The sequence below is a fragment of the Cyprinodon variegatus genome, unplaced genomic scaffold (assembly GCF_000732505.1).
Source record: "Cyprinodon variegatus isolate N-32 unplaced genomic scaffold, C_variegatus-1.0 Scaffold4, whole genome shotgun sequence".
Taxonomy (NCBI): Eukaryota; Metazoa; Chordata; class Actinopteri; order Cyprinodontiformes; family Cyprinodontidae; genus Cyprinodon; species Cyprinodon variegatus.
Genome location: NW_015150457.1, coordinates 609877 through 629874, shown reverse-complemented (window position 1 = coordinate 629874; position 19998 = coordinate 609877). Strand labels below are relative to the sequence as shown.

At 34.5% G+C, this 19998-nt stretch overlaps 1 protein-coding gene across 1 annotated transcript in view; it reads right to left on the bottom strand.

Annotated features, from left to right (window-relative positions):
• The window catches only part of plch1 (phospholipase C eta 1), a 31484-nt gene extending 14195 nt beyond the window's left edge, over window positions 1-17289 (bottom strand). Inside the window, exons 1-6 of the mRNA XM_015372936.1 lie at window positions 17115-17289; window positions 15737-15830; window positions 13987-14190; window positions 13350-13470; window positions 8934-9105; window positions 4290-4397 (exon numbers count right to left, since the gene is read on the bottom strand). Of these exons, the coding sequence (XP_015228422.1) occupies window positions 4290-4397; window positions 8934-9105; window positions 13350-13470; window positions 13987-14190; window positions 15737-15830; window positions 17115-17222 (807 nt within the window). The 5' untranslated portion in view covers window positions 17223-17289. The remainder of the gene's footprint in view (window positions 1-4289; window positions 4398-8933; window positions 9106-13349; window positions 13471-13986; window positions 14191-15736; window positions 15831-17114) is intronic.
• Between the last annotated feature and the right edge of the window lie 2709 nt (window positions 17290-19998).

Genomic DNA, 19998 nt, shown 5'->3' with positions numbered 1-19998 from the left:
GTGTCAAGATAAGGGAGAGCTGAATGCAAGAAAAAAGAAATCTGAGTTTCAAAGAATTAAGACTGCATAGGGTGGCTTAGGCTTATTGCAAGACACCTTTTCAGATTTTGTTTTCATATAACAACCCAAGCTTAATTAGGTTTACTAAAGATTTAATGTAATAGAGAGCATAAAACATGCACTAATGCAAAATAAAAAGGAACAATACATACTATTTCTGATAAATAACCTTCCTGAGCCATTTGCTACCCTTACAGCTGCACAATATTTTGGGTATGTGCTAGCATTGTACATCTAGACCAATCTTCCTCAATTTTGCTCCTCATGGTCCAATGTCCTGCACCTTTTAGGTGCGTCTCTGTTTAAAGTCACCTGAGTCAAATATATACTGTATACATTTGTGCAAATTGACAAATTAATACTAGAAATTTAAATAACACAAAACTGAAAAAAGTCATTATAGATAAACATTTACTAAATCATACATTTGCAAAATAAAATATGGATTTTGATTTAGTTTTCCAAAAAAAAAAACTTTTAAATACAAACTTTCCCAGAAATATTTAAGTACCTTGCTCATGTACAGTTAACAAACATACCTGTCCACAGGAGCAGGAGTCTGACTGAACATTTCCTGAACTTTACAGAAAAGACCTGTTTTAATGATTGACTCAAAGTGTTGCTCAACAAAATTTTAGTTCAAGAGCTCCATCAGGCTGCTTGTCTACTTGCTTTATTTATTCATATATATATATATATATATATATATATATATATATATAATCTTCTACAGATAAATGTTTTTCCAGAATAATAATAAATAGACTTTGTTTATCTATGTTTGGGGATATACTTGGGGTCAATGTTCTATTTGTTTGTGCCCCAGTTTTAACTTGCATATTGATGTCTACACGTTTTGCATCAAAGTTTCTACATGATGTTTTTTCCTACAGATGGGATCTCATTTCTTCACTAAATCCACCCCTCTTCAGGTACTGACATGTAAGGGGTCCTTGCAAAGCCTCTCCGTTAATCAAGGTGCCCCAGGCTGAAAATGACTAAACAATTCCTTCCTTAAATATCAATGGTTTTTCTCTCACTCTGCAGTATGACAGTTTGCATTTAGGAGTCTTTATCTGGAGTAATAACCCTGTTTCTTTTTCTCTGCCTTTTGCTTTATTTAGCACTAAATCTCAGATAATGTAGCATCCTGGTAATAATCATTAGCAGCTAAAAAAATTTATTCTCTATAACACTTCATTTTTTGTTACGTAAAAAGCATGTAATTCTATTGGTGCAATGTTATCAGTGACTGCTGTGAAAGCACGCTGGTGTAATATGCATAATACAGAAACTCCTAGTAACCTGCCAACATCCCTTTGAAAATGGCGATGATCATCTGCTGAGGCATCTGTGGCTTTGTGCCTCCAGCTTAATGCAGGGGAAGGATGCCATGCTCACTTATGAAACCAAGCTTGGAAAATAATGCCAGTGAGGGGGGTTCCTCTAGAAAATTCATATGATGACTGCTTATGTTATGAAATAACATGCTTTAATCAGCCTGCTCCAGGTAGGAGGAGGTGTATTAATGGCCAGCTCTGGAGGTCTTTGAGAAGTGATGTGCAAAACAAAACAAAAACACAGACCTGACCATTGACTTCAGAAGCAGAATCTCTAATCCCCTTATTACCTCCAAGAATTTACAGGTGGAAAGAGGACAGAGCAATGATTACCAGGGTACAGAGATGGGGGATGTGGAGCCATCAAATATTTTTTTTGTTTTTGTATTTATATATATTTCTTCTGCCCAGCCACTGAACCAGGTGAGTCCAATGTAGGACTCACCTAGCTCCACATTTCCCACCTCTGCCTCTCAATACATCTGCCATCTATGAAACTAGCCTACTGTATAAAGACTTTATATTCCACACTGACTTAATACTTTTAATATAGACAAAACATGATGGCTTTATTCTACTTTGCTTTTATACAAAATGCTGTTTTTTGAAGTGTTTATTGGTAAAGTAGCATTACAATGCAGAATAAAAAAAAACTAATTTGAGACATCATCAAAGTAGCAGGCATGAATAATGCATGTACAGCTTCTGAAAAAAGCCATTTTAGGAGACACTGATCACAACCATTTAAGCAGTTAGTGCTTCTCCCATTCGGATGTTGATTCAGGCTCCAAAAGTCATCAGTATGCATTACATTAGTATACATTTTCCTTTAATACATTTTACACCAACTGCAATTAAGAATCAATCTGCACTACTTAACTAATTACCACTTTCATGTGGTTAGTATTTTTATGCTTGCTATATATCTTTGCTATGAGACATAGACTTGAAGGACGATAAAAATAACTTGAATATAAAAGTGCACATGGAAAGCAAATTGGAAATCTTTATGTATCATGCAGGTGCAAATTTAATGTTTAATTCATATTTATTTCGAAGGATCGATAGTAAAACTTCCTCATTTTGTTATTTATTTATTTTTTTTGCATCATTAAACTTTGGTTTTCTGAAAACATTATTGTTGTAATTACTTACAAAGCAACAACCATCACAGGCCCATTACTGAAGTCGTTATCTCATCTACAGCAACATCATTATGATCGCATTAGTGAACCTTTTTGTTGCCTGGGCGGGGCGGAAAATAGGATCTCAATCTATTTATTGTTTGAGATCATATTTTGAGAAATAAACCAAAGGAAATCTGCCTTGGCAGATATAATAATTGCTAAATTATTATATCTATAATAATAATAATAGATTTCGATTTTATTTTGACATCACTTTGGGTTGTTGGAAGTAGGATGTGATAACTGTTGTGAATTGTAGCTAGGATCTACGAGTAAGAAATAATACCCTGACTAGATTTTAAGTATTTAAGTACTGACTGATCGTTTTTCATTTCTTACAAATCAAAAACTGTTATAGCTTTCCATCAGTTACAAATTGAATAAACCAGAGGAATATTGTCTTCTTAAAATACAGCAAAATCTTAGAAAAGCCTCTTGTGGTATATTATAGATTCAAGCCTGTTTTATACAGTTTTGAATTTATTTTTTATAAGTAAAATTGTTTATCCTTCCTCCTTCTTGCATTTGGGTCCTGTGTTACAAAATTCCATGTGTATTTTACAGATACGTGCATACACTGTATAGACAGGCATCCCTCGTTATTAGATTTTATATTTAAAAGTTTTAATTCTGTTTCTTAATTCAAGTTTTAATTACCAGATTTCAAAGCATTTTTCTGCTCATGCAGGACCTCTGTTCAGCTAAATCTGTATAATCTATAAAAAAAAGGATAAAGCCAGTATTTCTTTTTTATGTTCACACTACCAACACAACGAGTAAAGGATAAACAATTAATCTAATTTCTTTGAATAAAACAGTTTTTTGAAGAATACAATTTTTGATGATTATCTTAATTTATTTATAGCAAAAACTTTAGTTTCCTTTTGTTCTTATAAACAGTGTAAAACCTTTAGGTTAGCCCAAACGATACTTTTACCTTTCTTTTTTATACATTTATCTTTACTTAAACCTAATGAAGGAGTATGAGTATGTTTGTCATGTCTGCATTCCTAACAAAATAAAAAAAAGAACTTTATTTTTTTTTTTCATGACAATTAGAAATGATCTTTAAATCATTTGGAAATATATATATATATATTTTTTTTTTTTTGCCTGGGATTCGAAGGTGCTGTCAGATATAGATTATATAACAAAATATAACAAAAATTATAACAATATTTTTAACTCTATTAGAACTAAGCTTATACTGTAAATGTACAAAATTTTAAACTCAAGCCCCTTAGGTTCATTTTCGTCTGGTCACAGCAACTTATTCTTCCCTCAGGGGCCAAAAAAGTCATACGATGTCACAATGTAGAGGAAAATGTTTTTTTTTTTTTTGTAAGTGTTCAAATTGGATAAAACTGATGAATGAATGTGAGTAAAGTTGCAATATCAAAGCAGAGTGTTCTTTTTAAATCAAATGATGAAAGCAAAAGATTCCTTTCTAAAGCTGCTATTGGCCTCTTCAAATGACTATTATAATAACATTAAAGATAGCAAAATATTTTCTCTCCTTATAAAACAAAAAGAATCAGGTACATTCATATTTGCATTGCATAATTTTGTTAGATCTACTTAACAAGAAAGTCTTAAACACATACAAAATAATTATGTCCAAAACATAACTTTAAAGATGAGTTGAGGGTAACATGCATTTATCTAATCACATAAAGTGTAGAGTCATGTTCTTGTAGCTTACATTACTGCTTTTGAGTTTGAAGTCCTCTTCAATTTCGTCAGCACTGTCATCATCAGACACTTCCCCCTCCTCAGCATCCGCAGACAGATAGGCGGGCAGGCGCTTACCCTGGATGGTGAAAAGATAACATGACAGAAGAGTGAAAAATGTGCATTTGATCCCTTTTAATAGTAAAGTTAGTGCAGATACTTCCTTTATGTGTTGCCTGTAGAAGACAACCAGGTTGAATTAAGTATCTCATTTCTATCCATGCAGAAGGAAGAGCATATAGCCCCATAAAACAGTCAACTCATCCCCTCATTTGACTGTCAGTATGATCTACTAATGCTGCAGCTGCTGCTGTTAGTCACTAGATGTGAAAGGACACGGCCCATCCAACATTTTAAACACAGTTCCTTGAATATTTTCCCTAACTGTTTTGGCCTTAGTTGTTTAAAGTCCCCATTGTTGTTTGTTGCATAGATGCTGTTTTAACTGACTGAGGACTACATTGCTAAGTATTTTGTTATAAGCTTTTGTTTATATGGGCTTTCTAGATTAGCAATGGCTGAGCTCTGGAAGGGATTTTTGTGAGTCAGCCACTCCGGGATGGTTGCACCATTGTCCCATTTTCTCCATTTATGATTCATGTCTCTCACTGTGCTTCACTGGAGTCAACATAAAAGGGCTTTGTAACCCTGTGTAGACCATCAGATGTCAGCGATTTTTTTTCTAATATCCTGTAAATTTCTTTGAATCAGGTGATGATTTGTTGCCTATTTAGACAGGATTGTGCGCCCATTTAGGATATAGAAGTTCGTACACAGGTTTCACTGTAGTCTTATTAAAGTTAACCTGTGTTTATTTGAAGCCTACACTTGATTAGTGAAGAGGTTTGCCATCTCAATATTAATAAAATAAATACTCTTCTTGCAGTATTAAGGTGTAGGTGTAGCACGGAAATTCAGCCAAAAATTTGTTTTTTTCTTAATCAATTAATTATTTGACAAGTGGGAAAATTATAACTGCTGATTTGAATGATTTTCCTCTTAGAAAAGAAAATCATCATTAAAAAAAGCTTAGTTGTAATTATTTAGGTTACCTTAGTGGGATATCAACATTTTTGTGCTCTGACATATTTAAGAGTGACACAAGTGTTTCTGAAGCTTTTACCTAAACTCTGGAAAGTCTGAACAGTTCGTCCCACATTTAGCCACTCAAGGGGTTACATAACTCTCACTCATAAAAACACATGCATCTGCAGAATGCCAGTGAAACTCCCTCAGAAGCTCTTCTGAAGGATTGAAAGCCCATCAGTGAGCCATTCTTAAAGTGTGAGTGGGAGTCATTAATTTTCACGCATCTTTCTCTAATAAAAAAAATGCAGCCCCTCCCAGTTTTCAACCACTTCCACAAACAGTCTATCCACCCTCTTTCTAAATATGTCTCTTTGAAAAACCTTATATTAAATCTTTTTCTTCACTGCTGTGTTGTCTCTGGTCTGATGATTGACAGGGCAAGTAAGAGAGGTGAAGGGCTGTCAAACAGAGGCAAGTAGAAAAATAAGAAGCAGTAACAGTTTTTTTTTTTTAGAATTAATTTCTTTTTCCAAAGAAATCTGAGTAGAAGAGGACAAGGCCAGGGATCCTATTATGCAAACCTTCACATAACAGATAAATACATTTATTTAATACTTCTTAGACGCTTTTGTTAATCTGAATGTTTTGGTGTTTTATGGTGGAAAAGCAAGATCTGTTTTATTTTCTTACAGTAACTGTGCTTGGTTTTTCTTTAGTATAGGTATGTCAAACATGTCACACTGTTTATCGCCCTGAGCACCTGCCTGGTCTTCTGTTTGCTCCAAGTGCTAAACAGAGATAAGCCTGTGAGGCTTGGAAGTGGCAGTCCTTTCAAAACAAAAAAAAAAAACTACTGCTAATGATACTAATCATGCTACTTCCTAATCAGAGCACTACCCTCAGTAATCTTTTCAGGTACAGCAGACCCTCCCAACAATATTGTTTGATGAACAAATGAGCTTGCAGGAAGCTGATTCTTTACTTGTGCTATTATATGAGTAAAACTCTACCACTGAATATTTTTGTAATTCAAAAATGTTTTCTCATGAACAGAAAAACCTTCAACTTAAATCTGTCATTAGTGAGCATTTATTCAATGTAAAAGCAGTAAAACTAAACAGTAGATGGCCTACAGTGCTGAAAGGATTAAAGGCTAAAGGGTTTGTGGATTTTGACTCTCAGCAACTTTAACACTTCTTTATGTGATGTAAAAGCAAACAAGAAGCTGCAACATTCTAAGTGTTGCCAATTGAGACTGTCTGGTCCCAATTTTCTCCTACCGAACTTTCAGTCGCAGTCATTATTTTTTACGGCTTTCTGAAGGACGTTTTAACTGGCTTTTCACTCAGTATCACTTCAGTCGATTGCTTTTTCATGTTTGTCAATCTTCTAACCTTGGATACATTGACCTTTCAGCTGCACTGCAACTAGACCCCTAAAAACCAAATTGAAGATCTGGGTTTGTCTTCACAAAAGTAAAAATCTGCTTAAGATATCTTATTTAAATTGGAATACTAGGCAATCTGTTAACAGTTGTCTCTAAAAATACAAGTGTTTTAATTAATTTAACATCATTAATGAAAGATACCAATGAAAACAAGGTTTGATGCTCAAGTACTAATCTACGGTATTTGAAGATATTCAATCAGTGCTCCAATCATAGTACTCCATAATGTTTTGCATTAGGATCCCTAAAGCTTGGTTTATGTCTGACATACGTACGCTCCACATGGACACAACATCTGCAGCTTTTATACTCCATGTGGTTTTTCCACTTTTACCTTAATATTCTGGCCAGCTCCAGGGAGACGTGTAAAGTACAAACTGCAAGCTTACATAAACTAAATAAGGAAGTAGTCAACACAGCTGTTTTCTAATTTCAAACCATCTTTGTGAAATCCAAGAGTGACAGTCATTTCTTTCAAAGAGTTTTTAGTCTTTTGGTCGTGGTAATATTCATAAGCTAAATCACAAGATTCTACTATAAGTTTATATTTGTGAACCTTCACAGGTTGGAGCTGTTGCTCGTGCACCATCTTTTTCCCATGTAGTTACAAATTTTCCTAGGTGTGAGGTGCAGGAATCCTATCCGTGCCGTGCAGACATCACATTGAGGAACATTTAATAAAAAAACACATAATTTAGCCGGGCAGACACATCAAGCATTAATCAAGTTTAACCATCCTTTAAATGTTATACTGTATTCGAAACAAATGTGCATTAGATACTGCTGATCTAACAGACCTGTGCTAGTACCATAGCATTTACACTCTTTTCAATATTAAACCCAGTGAAAGCAGGAATGTAGCTGCAGCAGATGCCTGTGAGGTATTACCTCTTTGTCAAACTCTGATATGCCCAGGAATTAAGCATTGGACCTTGTCTTGTTGTCAGCAAAAACCAAAACTTTAATAAATTTGATCAGTTGGAGGATGAAAGAAGACAGGCTGACTTCCAAAGAGCTATTAGCCAAAACCTGGAAAACAGGTTTAAAAAAACGTTGCAATTAGATTATCCATCTGGTCAACAGATTTTTTTCCCTCTTTTTATAATATGACTGAAGGTGATTTTAGGTTTAAAACTTCCAATTTGTTTTTTGTTTCTTATATTTCTCATCTGTTCACAATATAATGCTATTGCAAGGTACAAAACCTGGAAAGGGAAAAATAAACTTGAAAAGTCTCACAGAAAGTTATACTGAATTAAACTCTTAAGACAACCTCAGAAAATCACATGAAAGTCTTAATCTTTGATCATTAGGTAAAAAGAAAAGGGAGATTGTATTTTAACATATAACAAAAAGCAAGTGACCAAAGAGGTTTCATGGGCATAAGCATTCTTCTGCATGGTTCAGATCCAAACGTCCTCAAACAAAAATAACAGTGCTTTTATAAAAGCTATTTAATCCAACATCTTATATGTATAAAAATATAAAACACAAACAGCCCAATTGCTGCATCAGTCAAACCAGCACAAAACATTTAGAGTCTTTGTTTTCTCTCGCACTTATCTAGTTGCTTTCCTTTAATGAAATGTGTAACAAATTTTGCATGTAAGAAGAAAAATTATATGAATTTGTAGTTTTATGTTTTCACACGAAATACATTTAGAATGTATAATTTGGAAGATTTTCTCCAGTGCTAAAATGGTCAATATTTGAAAAAGTTAACAGCTGCAAATGAGCCACCAATTAGGCTGTACTTTCAGTGCATAGGATACAACATTTTTAAACCAAATGTCTGTCTCTGGAATAACTTATTCCAGAACTTTCTACTTCCCTAGCATTTATGATTAATGAAATGACCTACTTCCATTCTCTTCGTCTCCTCATAAAGTAGGAAATAATTAGCAGCTGCATGCTTCTGATCATATTCCTTTCTTACTAATGCACATTACAGAAAATGTTGACAGATGAGATATTCTTCTCTCTTCTTTGTAATTGTTCAAAAAAACTACAGAGGGAGGGTGGAAATAGATGCTTTCTTTCACAGATTCAGAAGCACAGTTCTCAACAAGTTCACGAGTTTGATCATTAAAAAACAGAATAGTTCCTGATGCATTTAACTATCCACTAATGTATTCTTACTTTGATGAGGATCTTTCCTTGCAGGCTGTGTGGACTGGGTAATGTTTTGGAGTCTCTGCTCAGCACATCTCCCACGTCTAGTTTGTCTCCAAATATTTCCCGTAGGTACTGTGCAATCTTTTTCTGCTGCTGGATGTTACAGTGGTTCTCAATGGACAGGATCACTGGATATCTACAAGAAAGATAAAAAGTAACATGGAGGTTGCTAGTAAAGGACTAAAAATTGAAATACTTATCAATAATTAAGAGATTTGTCCAAACGTCTGCCATTACCCCAACATAGAACACTATATAGGGGCTACACCATTTTATGAGTGCCTGAATGTTTAGTGGATGAAAAAGTAGTGAACTCAAAATTTCCCACCACACACCTTGAAAAGTAGTGTGCATCCACGGTCCCTAGACAAGCAGATACATCCAAGAAATCTTTTCAAGATATCTCCTCGCAAAGCATCATGGATTTTTTTGGGGGGGCGATAGAGAACACAGATGGTACAGTAACAGTGCGAGGAACCGCAGTCACGTGACCAACGGTGAGCAACTAAGTAGGAAACATCTGTCCGAGTTCACTAAAAAGTCTACTATAGGTGTTAGGGCGAACGTTTGGACACAACCACAGTTTTAAATATTAAACAAACATTTTTCAATTCTTAGAAAGAAAATTAGAAATTAAAAAAATGCCATAAAGCAATATGATTTCCTACATCTGCTATATGCATTGTGTAGGCATATTATTTAATGTGTTTTTTCACTTTTAGAAATGTCGATGTAATGTTTTAGAGTATTGGCTTGGCTTTTGTGTAATGTTTTTATTTAGAAGACTGTCCCCAACTCAAATGTCACATTTGTCAGACTGAAAACTTCCCCAAGGGGGACAAGGCCCCACTCCCTCCACCTTCTTCTCTGATAGTAAAAACAACACACACCACTAATATGCACAACAGGCATTTCCAATCCTGTGCACAATATAAACTCAACTGTCATTTACATCAACAGAGAAACATTCGGTTTAACCTGACCACACAACCATGATGTGGTTCACTGAGTTGTGTGAATAATCACTACACTTTAATGTTGCCTTTAGGCTATTAATCATATGAACATGCAGCACTGAGGTTAAGCCCTTAGCCAGATCTCCTGTTGAAAAAAAGCAACAGGAGAGACGAAAAGAGGAGGAAAATAAGGGATAGAGTGTTCAGGTTATTCATCCGTTCTCCCTGTGAGCATTATTAAATATGTTTAATTAACAAAGCTTAATTTATTTGGTATTTTCTGATTTTTCCTAATTCCCCCCTGTCTACCAGGGCAAAACAGAAAATCTGGGTGGAAATTTCACAATTAAACTGACCCTGGTAGAAAGTAGTATGGTTTAAGGGAGCTCAAGTCTGTGGGGTAATGCATATACTGTATTTAATATTTGCTAGAAACCTTTGAGGAATTTCAGAGTTTACAGTTTATATTATCCTCTGGGGTAATTTAGGGGGGTACTGCAGTTTATATTACGATAAAACTTTGGGGTATTGTACTTTATATTATCTTTAATTTTGGGGGCATTGTTATTAACTACTACTGTCCCTATTATACCAAATCTAATAATGTAGGAAGACGGTACTGTTTCTATTACCCAAAGCTTTGGGCTGGTGCTTTATGAAAGCATTTTTACATTTTTATTTGGTATGATTCTTTCAATTTTGGGCACAGATAAATTGCTGAATTTCTCAGGTAACAAAGTAGCAAAGAATTGTAGTTTAGCAAGTATCAAACTATGTTTTTAAACTACCGGTATAAAAATGTATTTATTAGCATAGGGATATTGTCATGTCTAAGAATTAATATTTCATATGGACTTAAAAAATTTAAATTGGAACACAAAGACTTTAATCTCAAATTTAAAACATTATAAAAAAAAATTGGCAGCATGGATGGTCCAATAGTGTCTGTTTGTATAAAATAGACATCTTTATAACTCAGCTACAGCCAAGATTAGAAACAGTGAGCAGTAAAATTGGAAATATGTCATCATGAAACTGCATCAGTCACAACTATGTTTAGGTACCATTGGGGACGGCAGAAACAATCAGCGGCTCCTCAGGGGAGCCAGACAACACACTGCTCAGCAGATGGTTTAGATGTAGGTACTAATTACTCCCACAATAGTAGTTTCTTAAAAAATATGTCTTCCACCTTTTTTTTTACCTATTTATTTCTGTTTAATTGTCTTAAATGTATTGCCATGAAATCGGTCAATAATGCCTGAATAAAATATGTCATGTGGTTGTTTAAATATAGGTCTTAAATTGGCTTACAGAGGGGTGATGCCCCATCTTATTTTCTGAAAGAATCATAGACGGCCTAATCAGATCAGTTGTCAGCAAAGCTAACCGGAGGATAAACACTTTTTGTACTGTGCTTTTAAATTTTGAAATCTGCCCAAATGTATTAGTACTCCAAAAACCCTGACAGCTCAGGGTGTAGATCAGGAAGCAGAGTTATAGTTTAACACACTTTTCTGCAGCTTCTCTACTGATACTCACCCATTACCCCATCCTGACAGTATCTTGCCCAAAACCAAAATTAAATAAACTAGAAAATAATTCCAAAGGAGTAAATCAAGATAATCTAAATAAAATTAAAAATAACTCAAATCAGGTAAAAAGTTAAAACAATTAAATGTGGTTCATTTAACATAACAGATCTCTTTGTTCCCAAAGTATGTTATAATTGATCACATATGTTCAGTGCAAAATTGAGACAAACTGAAGACAGTTTCAAAGCCTCTTTGTAGCACCAAGAATGACAATGATGTCTTCCTTTTCTCGATTCCATTGATGTCAGTGGGCCATTTCATAAGATGTGTATAGATGTTGTTGGAACTGTCACTCATACACCGTGTTTTTTGTGTGGAACTGTCTGCATAGTTATAATTATTCCCAGGAGCAAGGCGCTGATAATCAGGCCACAGACATGTGGGGGGATGTGAATGTAACATTTTCGTAATTTTGTTATGCAGACCTCATCAAGCATTAACTAGGCTCAACATGTATAGAATATAGAAATTATGTCTGTTCTGCTAACACTGTATCTTCTTACCACATGTATTATGCTTATTTTTAGACATATAGAAGCAGGCATTTGGGTTTTTGTGCTATGTGCATTGGTGAATGAGTTTCTAGATACCTTGAACTTCCCTCTAGAATTGATAAAGAACATTTAATTTAACTTGGATTCTGTCCTTTTCACCTTTCCTTCAGGCTCTGGGACCTTGATTTCCAAGTGAAATATAAATTGTACTAAAACTCTGAGTACAAACCTTAAAAGCTTAACTGTTCCAATTACTCAATACTGTGGTTATCTCTGATGCATATCCATTACTTCCTTTTTCTTTCTATCCACTTTACCTTTTGTTTTTGTGCATAGAAACAGCATTATATGACCACAGTTTCCCTGTATTAGTTGTCTTTGTTTTCCCATTTTAAAAAGAGCTGTCAAGGCATGTCAAGCCATCAACACCTTTGTTTATAGATGTTGGAGATCTGCCTGTTTTTCAGTGTAGTCCTGTTTCTCTAACTGTGACTAGCTGGATGTGCTCTCTTCATCCTCTGACATGGGAGCTGGCTCGGATCTCTGCCTGGCTGTGTGTTTCCTGGACGGGGCCGCCTTTTGCAGCTGCCTTTTGTGTCTCTGCTTCTGTCTCCTTGAACCCCAGTCGGCCTCAGCAGATGGCCGCTCACACTGAGCCTGGTTCTGCTGGAGGTTTCTTCCTGTTAAAAGGGATTTTTTTTCCCTCTCCACTGTCGCTACAAGCATGCTTAGTGTGAGGGATTGCATCCGAGTCAATGAGTCGATGCAATCAACTGGTTTTCCTTAGATAGAAAACTTTTAATCAATTTGACTGTAGGATCTGGTGAACTGTAAAGTGCCCTGAGATGACATGTGTTGTGAATTGGTGCTATATAAATAAACTGAATTGAATTGAATTGAGTATTCACCCTTTTTTTTATTAGCTGTATTTTTCTTAGCTGTAAGCTATAAGCATCATTACTAGTACCTTGAAATGTATTACTCTTGTAAAATCTAGATAAGGTTCCTTTTCTGACAGTGTTTTCCTTTCAGTCATTTTATTATCCAATTGCAGGTTAAAAGAAATATTGAGCAACATATATGTTTTACACAATATCAAAACATTTGTGAATAAGCTTTAATTTCGAATCAAAGTATTAATTTATAAATACAATTCAAAATGAGACTATAATTTTTTATAGAGTAGGGAAAATACTTCACATTTTATATTAGTAGGAAAAAATACTCACTAAGAGCTATGCAATATAGATAGAAATATAGTTACAGATTTCAGGGCAGATTTAGAACTAAATACATTAAAAAACATAAAAAAAGCAGCAGGTAGCTTTGACTTACTTGTTATTTATGAAGGCATATTTGTTGATGGTCTCTATGACAGACTTGAATGGTATTTTGGATGTCAGGGTATATCCATGCTGCACCATCGGCTCTCCATCGGGTCCATCCCAACAATCAACTATGGGAAAAAGATGTCTAGAAATTTATTTTGAACATTAAATTCATATTTGTTTTCATATTATTTAGAAATTATATTTTAGTATTTGTAATGTGAAACTTCAGAATTTAAAATGTGCGTTACCTTGAGTTACAGCAAAAGATTTTGCTTTTTTATTATCTTAAAATGCATCAGTGAATTTGGAAAGGATTGAATAGCAGTGAATATCCTGAAGCATTTAAATGAAGCATTCTGTTGTAACGTTGAGCAGTCAAATACAAATATCTGATAGAAATGGTCTGTTTTTACTGCAAACATTTTGATTAGTCATAGTAAGAAAAAGCAGAGTGTTAATAATCATGTAAATAATAGTGCAAGTCTGTCTGAGCCATAGTAGAATGGCAGGTTAGGTAACAGGAATCATATCCCGACTGAGCAGTAAGCATATGGAATCCTTCCATTTCTGACAGAATTTCCATCCAATGTTTATTTTTTATCTATCTAATAAAGCCATAGTATGAATGCATGAAAGCGCACCTTCCACACAGCGGCAGCCAGACTGCAGCACCCAGGCATACATGTCAGTCTTGGAGTGGGAGAGAAGCTGGTCCCCGGTTAGGTATGTGTTATGAGAGGAGGCGATGAAGTAGTTACACAAAGGCTGCTCCATGTCCTGATTCACTTCATTATGCAAAGGGTTGAAAATGTCACACGTCGGACTACGCATAAAACTTGTGAAACCTGTAGAAAAAAAATCCAAATCAGTAAAAGATAAATCCGATGGAATTACACTAAACTGTAAGCACTAATACATACATTGTTAAATCCTGTATTTTTTTCTCTTCGTTCCTCAACTGTATTTTATCCCAAATACAGAAAAAAAGTGATTTGATAATGGTAATTGTAACTGTAGCTAGAAACCAAACCAACCAGTCAAGCTTCCTATGTACTGATGCATAACATTATGACCACCTGTCAATGTATTGTTCTCCCTTTTGTTGTCAAAATTCATTTGCACAAAAAACAATGGACTTCAGAACAGTAGCTGTATTATCTAGCAACTTGATATTAATACCAGTCCTTACCTAAACTTGATACTCTAAGCCCTGTAAATTGAGAGGTGAGGCATCCATTCACTTGCTATGAATAGAATCTTCATTTTCCACTTTTGAGAGCAAAACTCTTAATTTATAATAATCTGTCACATCAAGAATCTATTTTGGTCTTTTTACAAAAAAGTGAAGCACAATAAAATTAGGACTTGAAGAGGAAAATAATTTGTAATTAATAGGAGACACACATCTGTGTGACAAATACAGTTAAATTATGCAAACCATTAATTCAAAACAGTGACAGTCACGATAAAATCTCAACAAGTGATAATGTGAATCTCACCCTTATGGAGAAGACATGTACAATATTGGATGTCTTTTCAAGAAGACCTACTGATGTAATCTGTTGTGCCTGCAGCTGTAATATTTATCTCAGTTCATATGAAACTGTGCCCATCTCTGGGATGCAGGGAACATAATAGTCAAGTCAGACAAACATAGTCACTGTTGGTCTTCATTCGTTTTATCAGTTTCCCAACATTGTCTCATTTTCTTTCACCACAATCCTTTTTTTATTTAGATGATGTTCAGAGAAGAAGTCACCTATCAGTTGCTTAATAACATTATAATGATTTATATTTTCAATATATATAATTTTTTTTCCAGATTCATTAAAGGAGATTCATTTGTTAGGGCTAAAAAGCTTCTACGATTAGTTTCTTTAAACGGGCACCAACACACCCTAAATAAACTGGTCATTTTTGGAAAAGTTATTCATTTCTGCATTGCCTTGTATTTTTCATTAGGTTATGCCTAAATTTATTGGATAAATATATTGATTTTCATAATTCTGTGGTTTTAGTTTATTTTATCTTTTTTAAAGAATGATATATTTAAGCTCAAATTACTAAACAGGATTCAATTTGACATAGTGCCTGTAGTTCACCAATCATATTCCAAATGTGTGAACTGTCATTAATTTTAAAGTTATTCTAACAGTACACACGTTTTGTTTGAATTACATCGCCTGCTCACTTGCAAGAGTGGTTTGTGTTTTTATATATGCTCCATATAGATGCTCCATTTTAAATCTGTAAAAAGAAGCGTAACACCTGGCAACAATCTTGCTTAGTAAACCCAGGCCAAACATAGGGAGCTGATGAGAAAGAGTCTAAAGTATGTAGGTGTATAAAAGGTAGAATCTCAGGAAAGGTAGGAACTAACAAGAAAGTTACCTTCTATCCCCAAAACACCTCGTTCTTTGTTTTCATCAGATACCTCAAACTTTTCAACGATTTCCGCAACATACTCCGAAGTCACGTTGGTCATCTATATTGAAACAAAATGAAGAAAAAAAAACATACTTAGATTACAAAACAAGCTTAACTTGGAGGCAACTAGATGTACGCTTAGTCTATCTGAAGTTGATTGGTCATCTATCCAGGGTCTTTGTCAGTTCTGATGGCTCTAACAGACCAATCTGTAGTTGGGGCGCTAATGTTTTCAAGCAGGATGGAGGTCCATCCTCCTAAGCACATTCCAAGCTATACTGTATGTAAACTAATAATCTATAATCAGACTGGGTTGTTTATGTGCCTTAAGATAGGCCATTGAATCATTTTGAGTGTGCTTTAATAATTTCAATTCCATGATCTGACTGTTCAGTTATGGTTTTTCCCTATTAACAAAAAGGGATTCCTTTACCCCTACTTCAAACCATCTGTCCTTTCTGTCCAAAGTCTGCACACTTAAGTTAAGAAAGGTGTCTCCTTGGTTCTTTAGGTGCAAGTGTACACTTGAATCTTGCTGAGTGCTGCTTGCTCTCCTGTGCCGCACCAAAGCATTTGTATAATTGACACCGAAAAACAGCTACACAAGGACACACCTTTGATGAAAAAAATGTAAATTTTTCGAAAGAAATCACAGATGGTTTAAAAGTGAGGAAAATGAAGCCAATTTTATTTAAAGGGAAAATCCATCACTGAACAGAATGGGAGGATTGAGGTTTCAGCCTCCAATCATCTACAATTTGGTCATAACTATTTCCAAAGAATTTATGTAAGTACACTCATCATGATTCAAATGGCCTAACTTATAGCCCATACACAACAAAAGCCCCTAACAGCCCAGGTGAATGATGGATTGACCACTGAAATGTATCTGACTCTGCATGTGCTTAGAAGGATGCGCTTCAATGCTGCACAAAACATCAGCGCTCCAACTACAGATTGCTCTGTTGAGAGCTGAGAGAAATTACATGAACTGTTAGATAAATGTTAAAACATCTTCAGAAAAACTGGGCAAAAGCCTGGTTGACTCTAATTTAAACATACATAATTAATTTTTGAAATAAAGCCACTGTTGAAAAAAACAGTATTATTGAACAAAGTGATATTAAACTGGTAAATAAACAGCTAACATATTTATGATGGACTAAGTGCAGCTCTGTGACACATCTGTTATATAGAACAACTGGGGTGTTTCTGTTGTAATAAGATAAATGAAATCTTTTTTCTCTCTAATATCAATGAATCTCTTTTATTTAAGAGACTAAATGAACAAAAATATTTTATCAATTAAAATAAATTCTATTGCTTCTTGGCAACTACTAACCTTCTGCTCCGTGTGCAGGAAATTGGTAAGCTCCTCTGCAGTTAGATGGTCCTTTCTGTCACTGTATGCCATCATAAGCAGGAACAGGTCCCTTCTTAGAGACATCATCTTGTAGAAGACAGAGAACTCCTCGTACGTCAGTGTACCCTGCTGATCATCGGTGTCTGCTTCCTGAAAAGTTGAGCAAGTGGTGAATTCTAATTGGCAGATCTATTTACTTTATTTCAAACTGTTTTATTTTCAAGTTATATAAAATAATAACTTATCATCACTGGTAATTAAATAAAATACATTAGAAAACATTAATCCTTGACATAAAATCAAAACTCAACTGTTTTCTATTTAACAGCATAGTTTCATGTGTGATACAAATGAGTATTTGCACACCATCTGACTCATCTGGAAGTCTGTGTGTCATAGTAAAGAAAAAACGATTCCCTTCTCATGAGAAATCAGTAAACATAAACTCAATGTCACTACGATTAAGTCAAGGGAAAAATTAGGTTGATTCAGTCTGACAGAGAGGCGATGAGGCTCCAATGTGTAAAGTCTAACTTAAAAAAAAAAAAAAAAACACACAAGAAACAAATTAAAGAAAAAACAAAACTGATCATCATAGAAAAACTGCAGAGGGCAGATGAAAACTGAATCGGATAAAAAACAAAATCGTTAAACCTACAAAAAGAAATACTTTTTCCTGAACAGAAAGGGTCATTTCTCCAATTTCTTTTTTATATTTTATGATGCTTTTTTGTTTTGCTTTTTGGTGTTAAACTACAACTACAGCAATATATTATTGTAAGCAATGAACTAAAATGAATCCCTTTGACAAAACTACATTCAATCATTCAGTTATACAAGTGTATCTCCCTAATTCTCCGGGTAGTTTTTTTTCTCGTTTCCTTTTTAACATTAACATAAATGCTACCAACAGAAAAGCAAATTTTACAAGCCTTCTGCATCCAGCAAATATTCTAAACACAAATTATTTTTCATTATCTAAGCAAACCTTTTAACAAACCATTGAACCAGATGGCTGATTTTACTCTACCAATTTGCTCCAACTAGCATTTAGAATCTCATATTAGCTTTCTCTCATTGTGTCCTTTCGACTCCACACCAACTAACCTAATAACACAAAGAATTCCTTCCAACATGCTCTCATACCAATAAAATAAATAATAATATCTACTTAGACAATGTGGAACGAATTCTCTATCCTTCTTTCTCTCATACACACCCACATACGACTGGGACTAACTGGGATTCACATTGATTTCCATTGAATTTACATTAATTTCAATGACTTAACCCTGACTTCAAACCTGGCCCCATGCCCTATTAGTAGAAGCCTAAACGTAATCCGAAAACAGCCCTTTTTTTTTTTCCTAACAATGTCGTGAGGAAGAAAAAGTTGGAAAAGTAGGGCTAGAATGCTAGAACCCACACACACACACACACACACACACACACACACACACATATTTTGAACACAGCAGGATAAATCAGTCCGATGGACTTGGAATGTGTGGACAGAAAATAAACAGATTCTGGGTATTTTAGGCTACACAAGCTGTTAAAATGGCAACGGTACTGTCTATCAGAGCATAAACAGAAGAATATAAAGTGATAACTTTCTCAGGCTGGTATAAATCCAAGTGTGTTATTTTATTGTGTTATTTTACACCAGGATATAGGAAGAAAACACACAAGGATATTTTCCTTGTTGACTGAATATGTCTTTAAGTTTTTTTTTCGGAATACCTTAAAGATAGCTTGGAAAGTAGCTTTCAGAGTAGTATTGACTAGGGCTGCAACTAACAATTATTTTGCAAATTGATTATTCTGTCGATTATTTTATCGATTAATAATCAGATAGGTTTCTTAAAGAGCATTTTATTACAAAAGGAAACCGGGTGAAACTAAAACTTTTCCACTTGAGTTCTGGATAGAGCATATTGACAGAAGAAAACGTTTTTTTTGTTTGTTTTTTTTTATTGTAAATGTAAAATCTTTTTAGATTTTAATATAATTACTGCTTTAAGTGGGTTGCTCTGTCAGCTAAAGGCATGTTTTAGAGTCTTTGTACTCCAGGTAATGAATAATTGATTACTAAATTAGTTGATTATTTCAATTTTTGATTAATCACAATTAGTCCGATTAATTGATTCAACCCTAGTATTCACATCCTTTTAATCTTTCCTGAGTCATTAAGGTTGTTTGAAACATTTTGACCATTTCAAAAACTTACATTCCACATTGTCTCTTACTTGAATTAATACATTCCAAACTCTTAGTCCTATCTCACTATTCCTTTAACATTAAGAGCATATTTAGGACTTCTAATAAATAAAACTCCACTCCCTGAACCAAAATAAACATGACAGCGCCAGAAGACACACTCATAGCTGTCACATCTGTTTTTGTCAGAATCAACAATTTCATCTCTAAAAGATGAATAGCAAGAGCCTGGGATTTCTCTTGGTGTCTGCTGCTATTTAATTTGTTACCTAGATTGGCTAAAACCGCATTTTTCTAGGTGGACACTTCGCTTAATTAGCTCAAAAAGGTTAGCTGAACCTCGAGCAGTCGGCAGCCATTTACTTTTGATAGACATCATAATGACAAATTGTGCTGTCTTTTGCTTAGATTTTTTTTCTAAAAGGTTTATTACCTTTTATTGCTTAACATTAATTAATCCACCTACTGCCACTGTTTTTTAAACAACTAGTTTGATTGTTTGTAAATGATTTAAGATAAAAACCTGGTAATTACTAGATTGCTCTTCCTGAGACTTGATGCAATTTAGGGCTGAACAATTTACCAAAAATCAACATTATTATTATAAAGTCTCCTCGAAAAGGCTTTTGAGTATGCTAAAGAT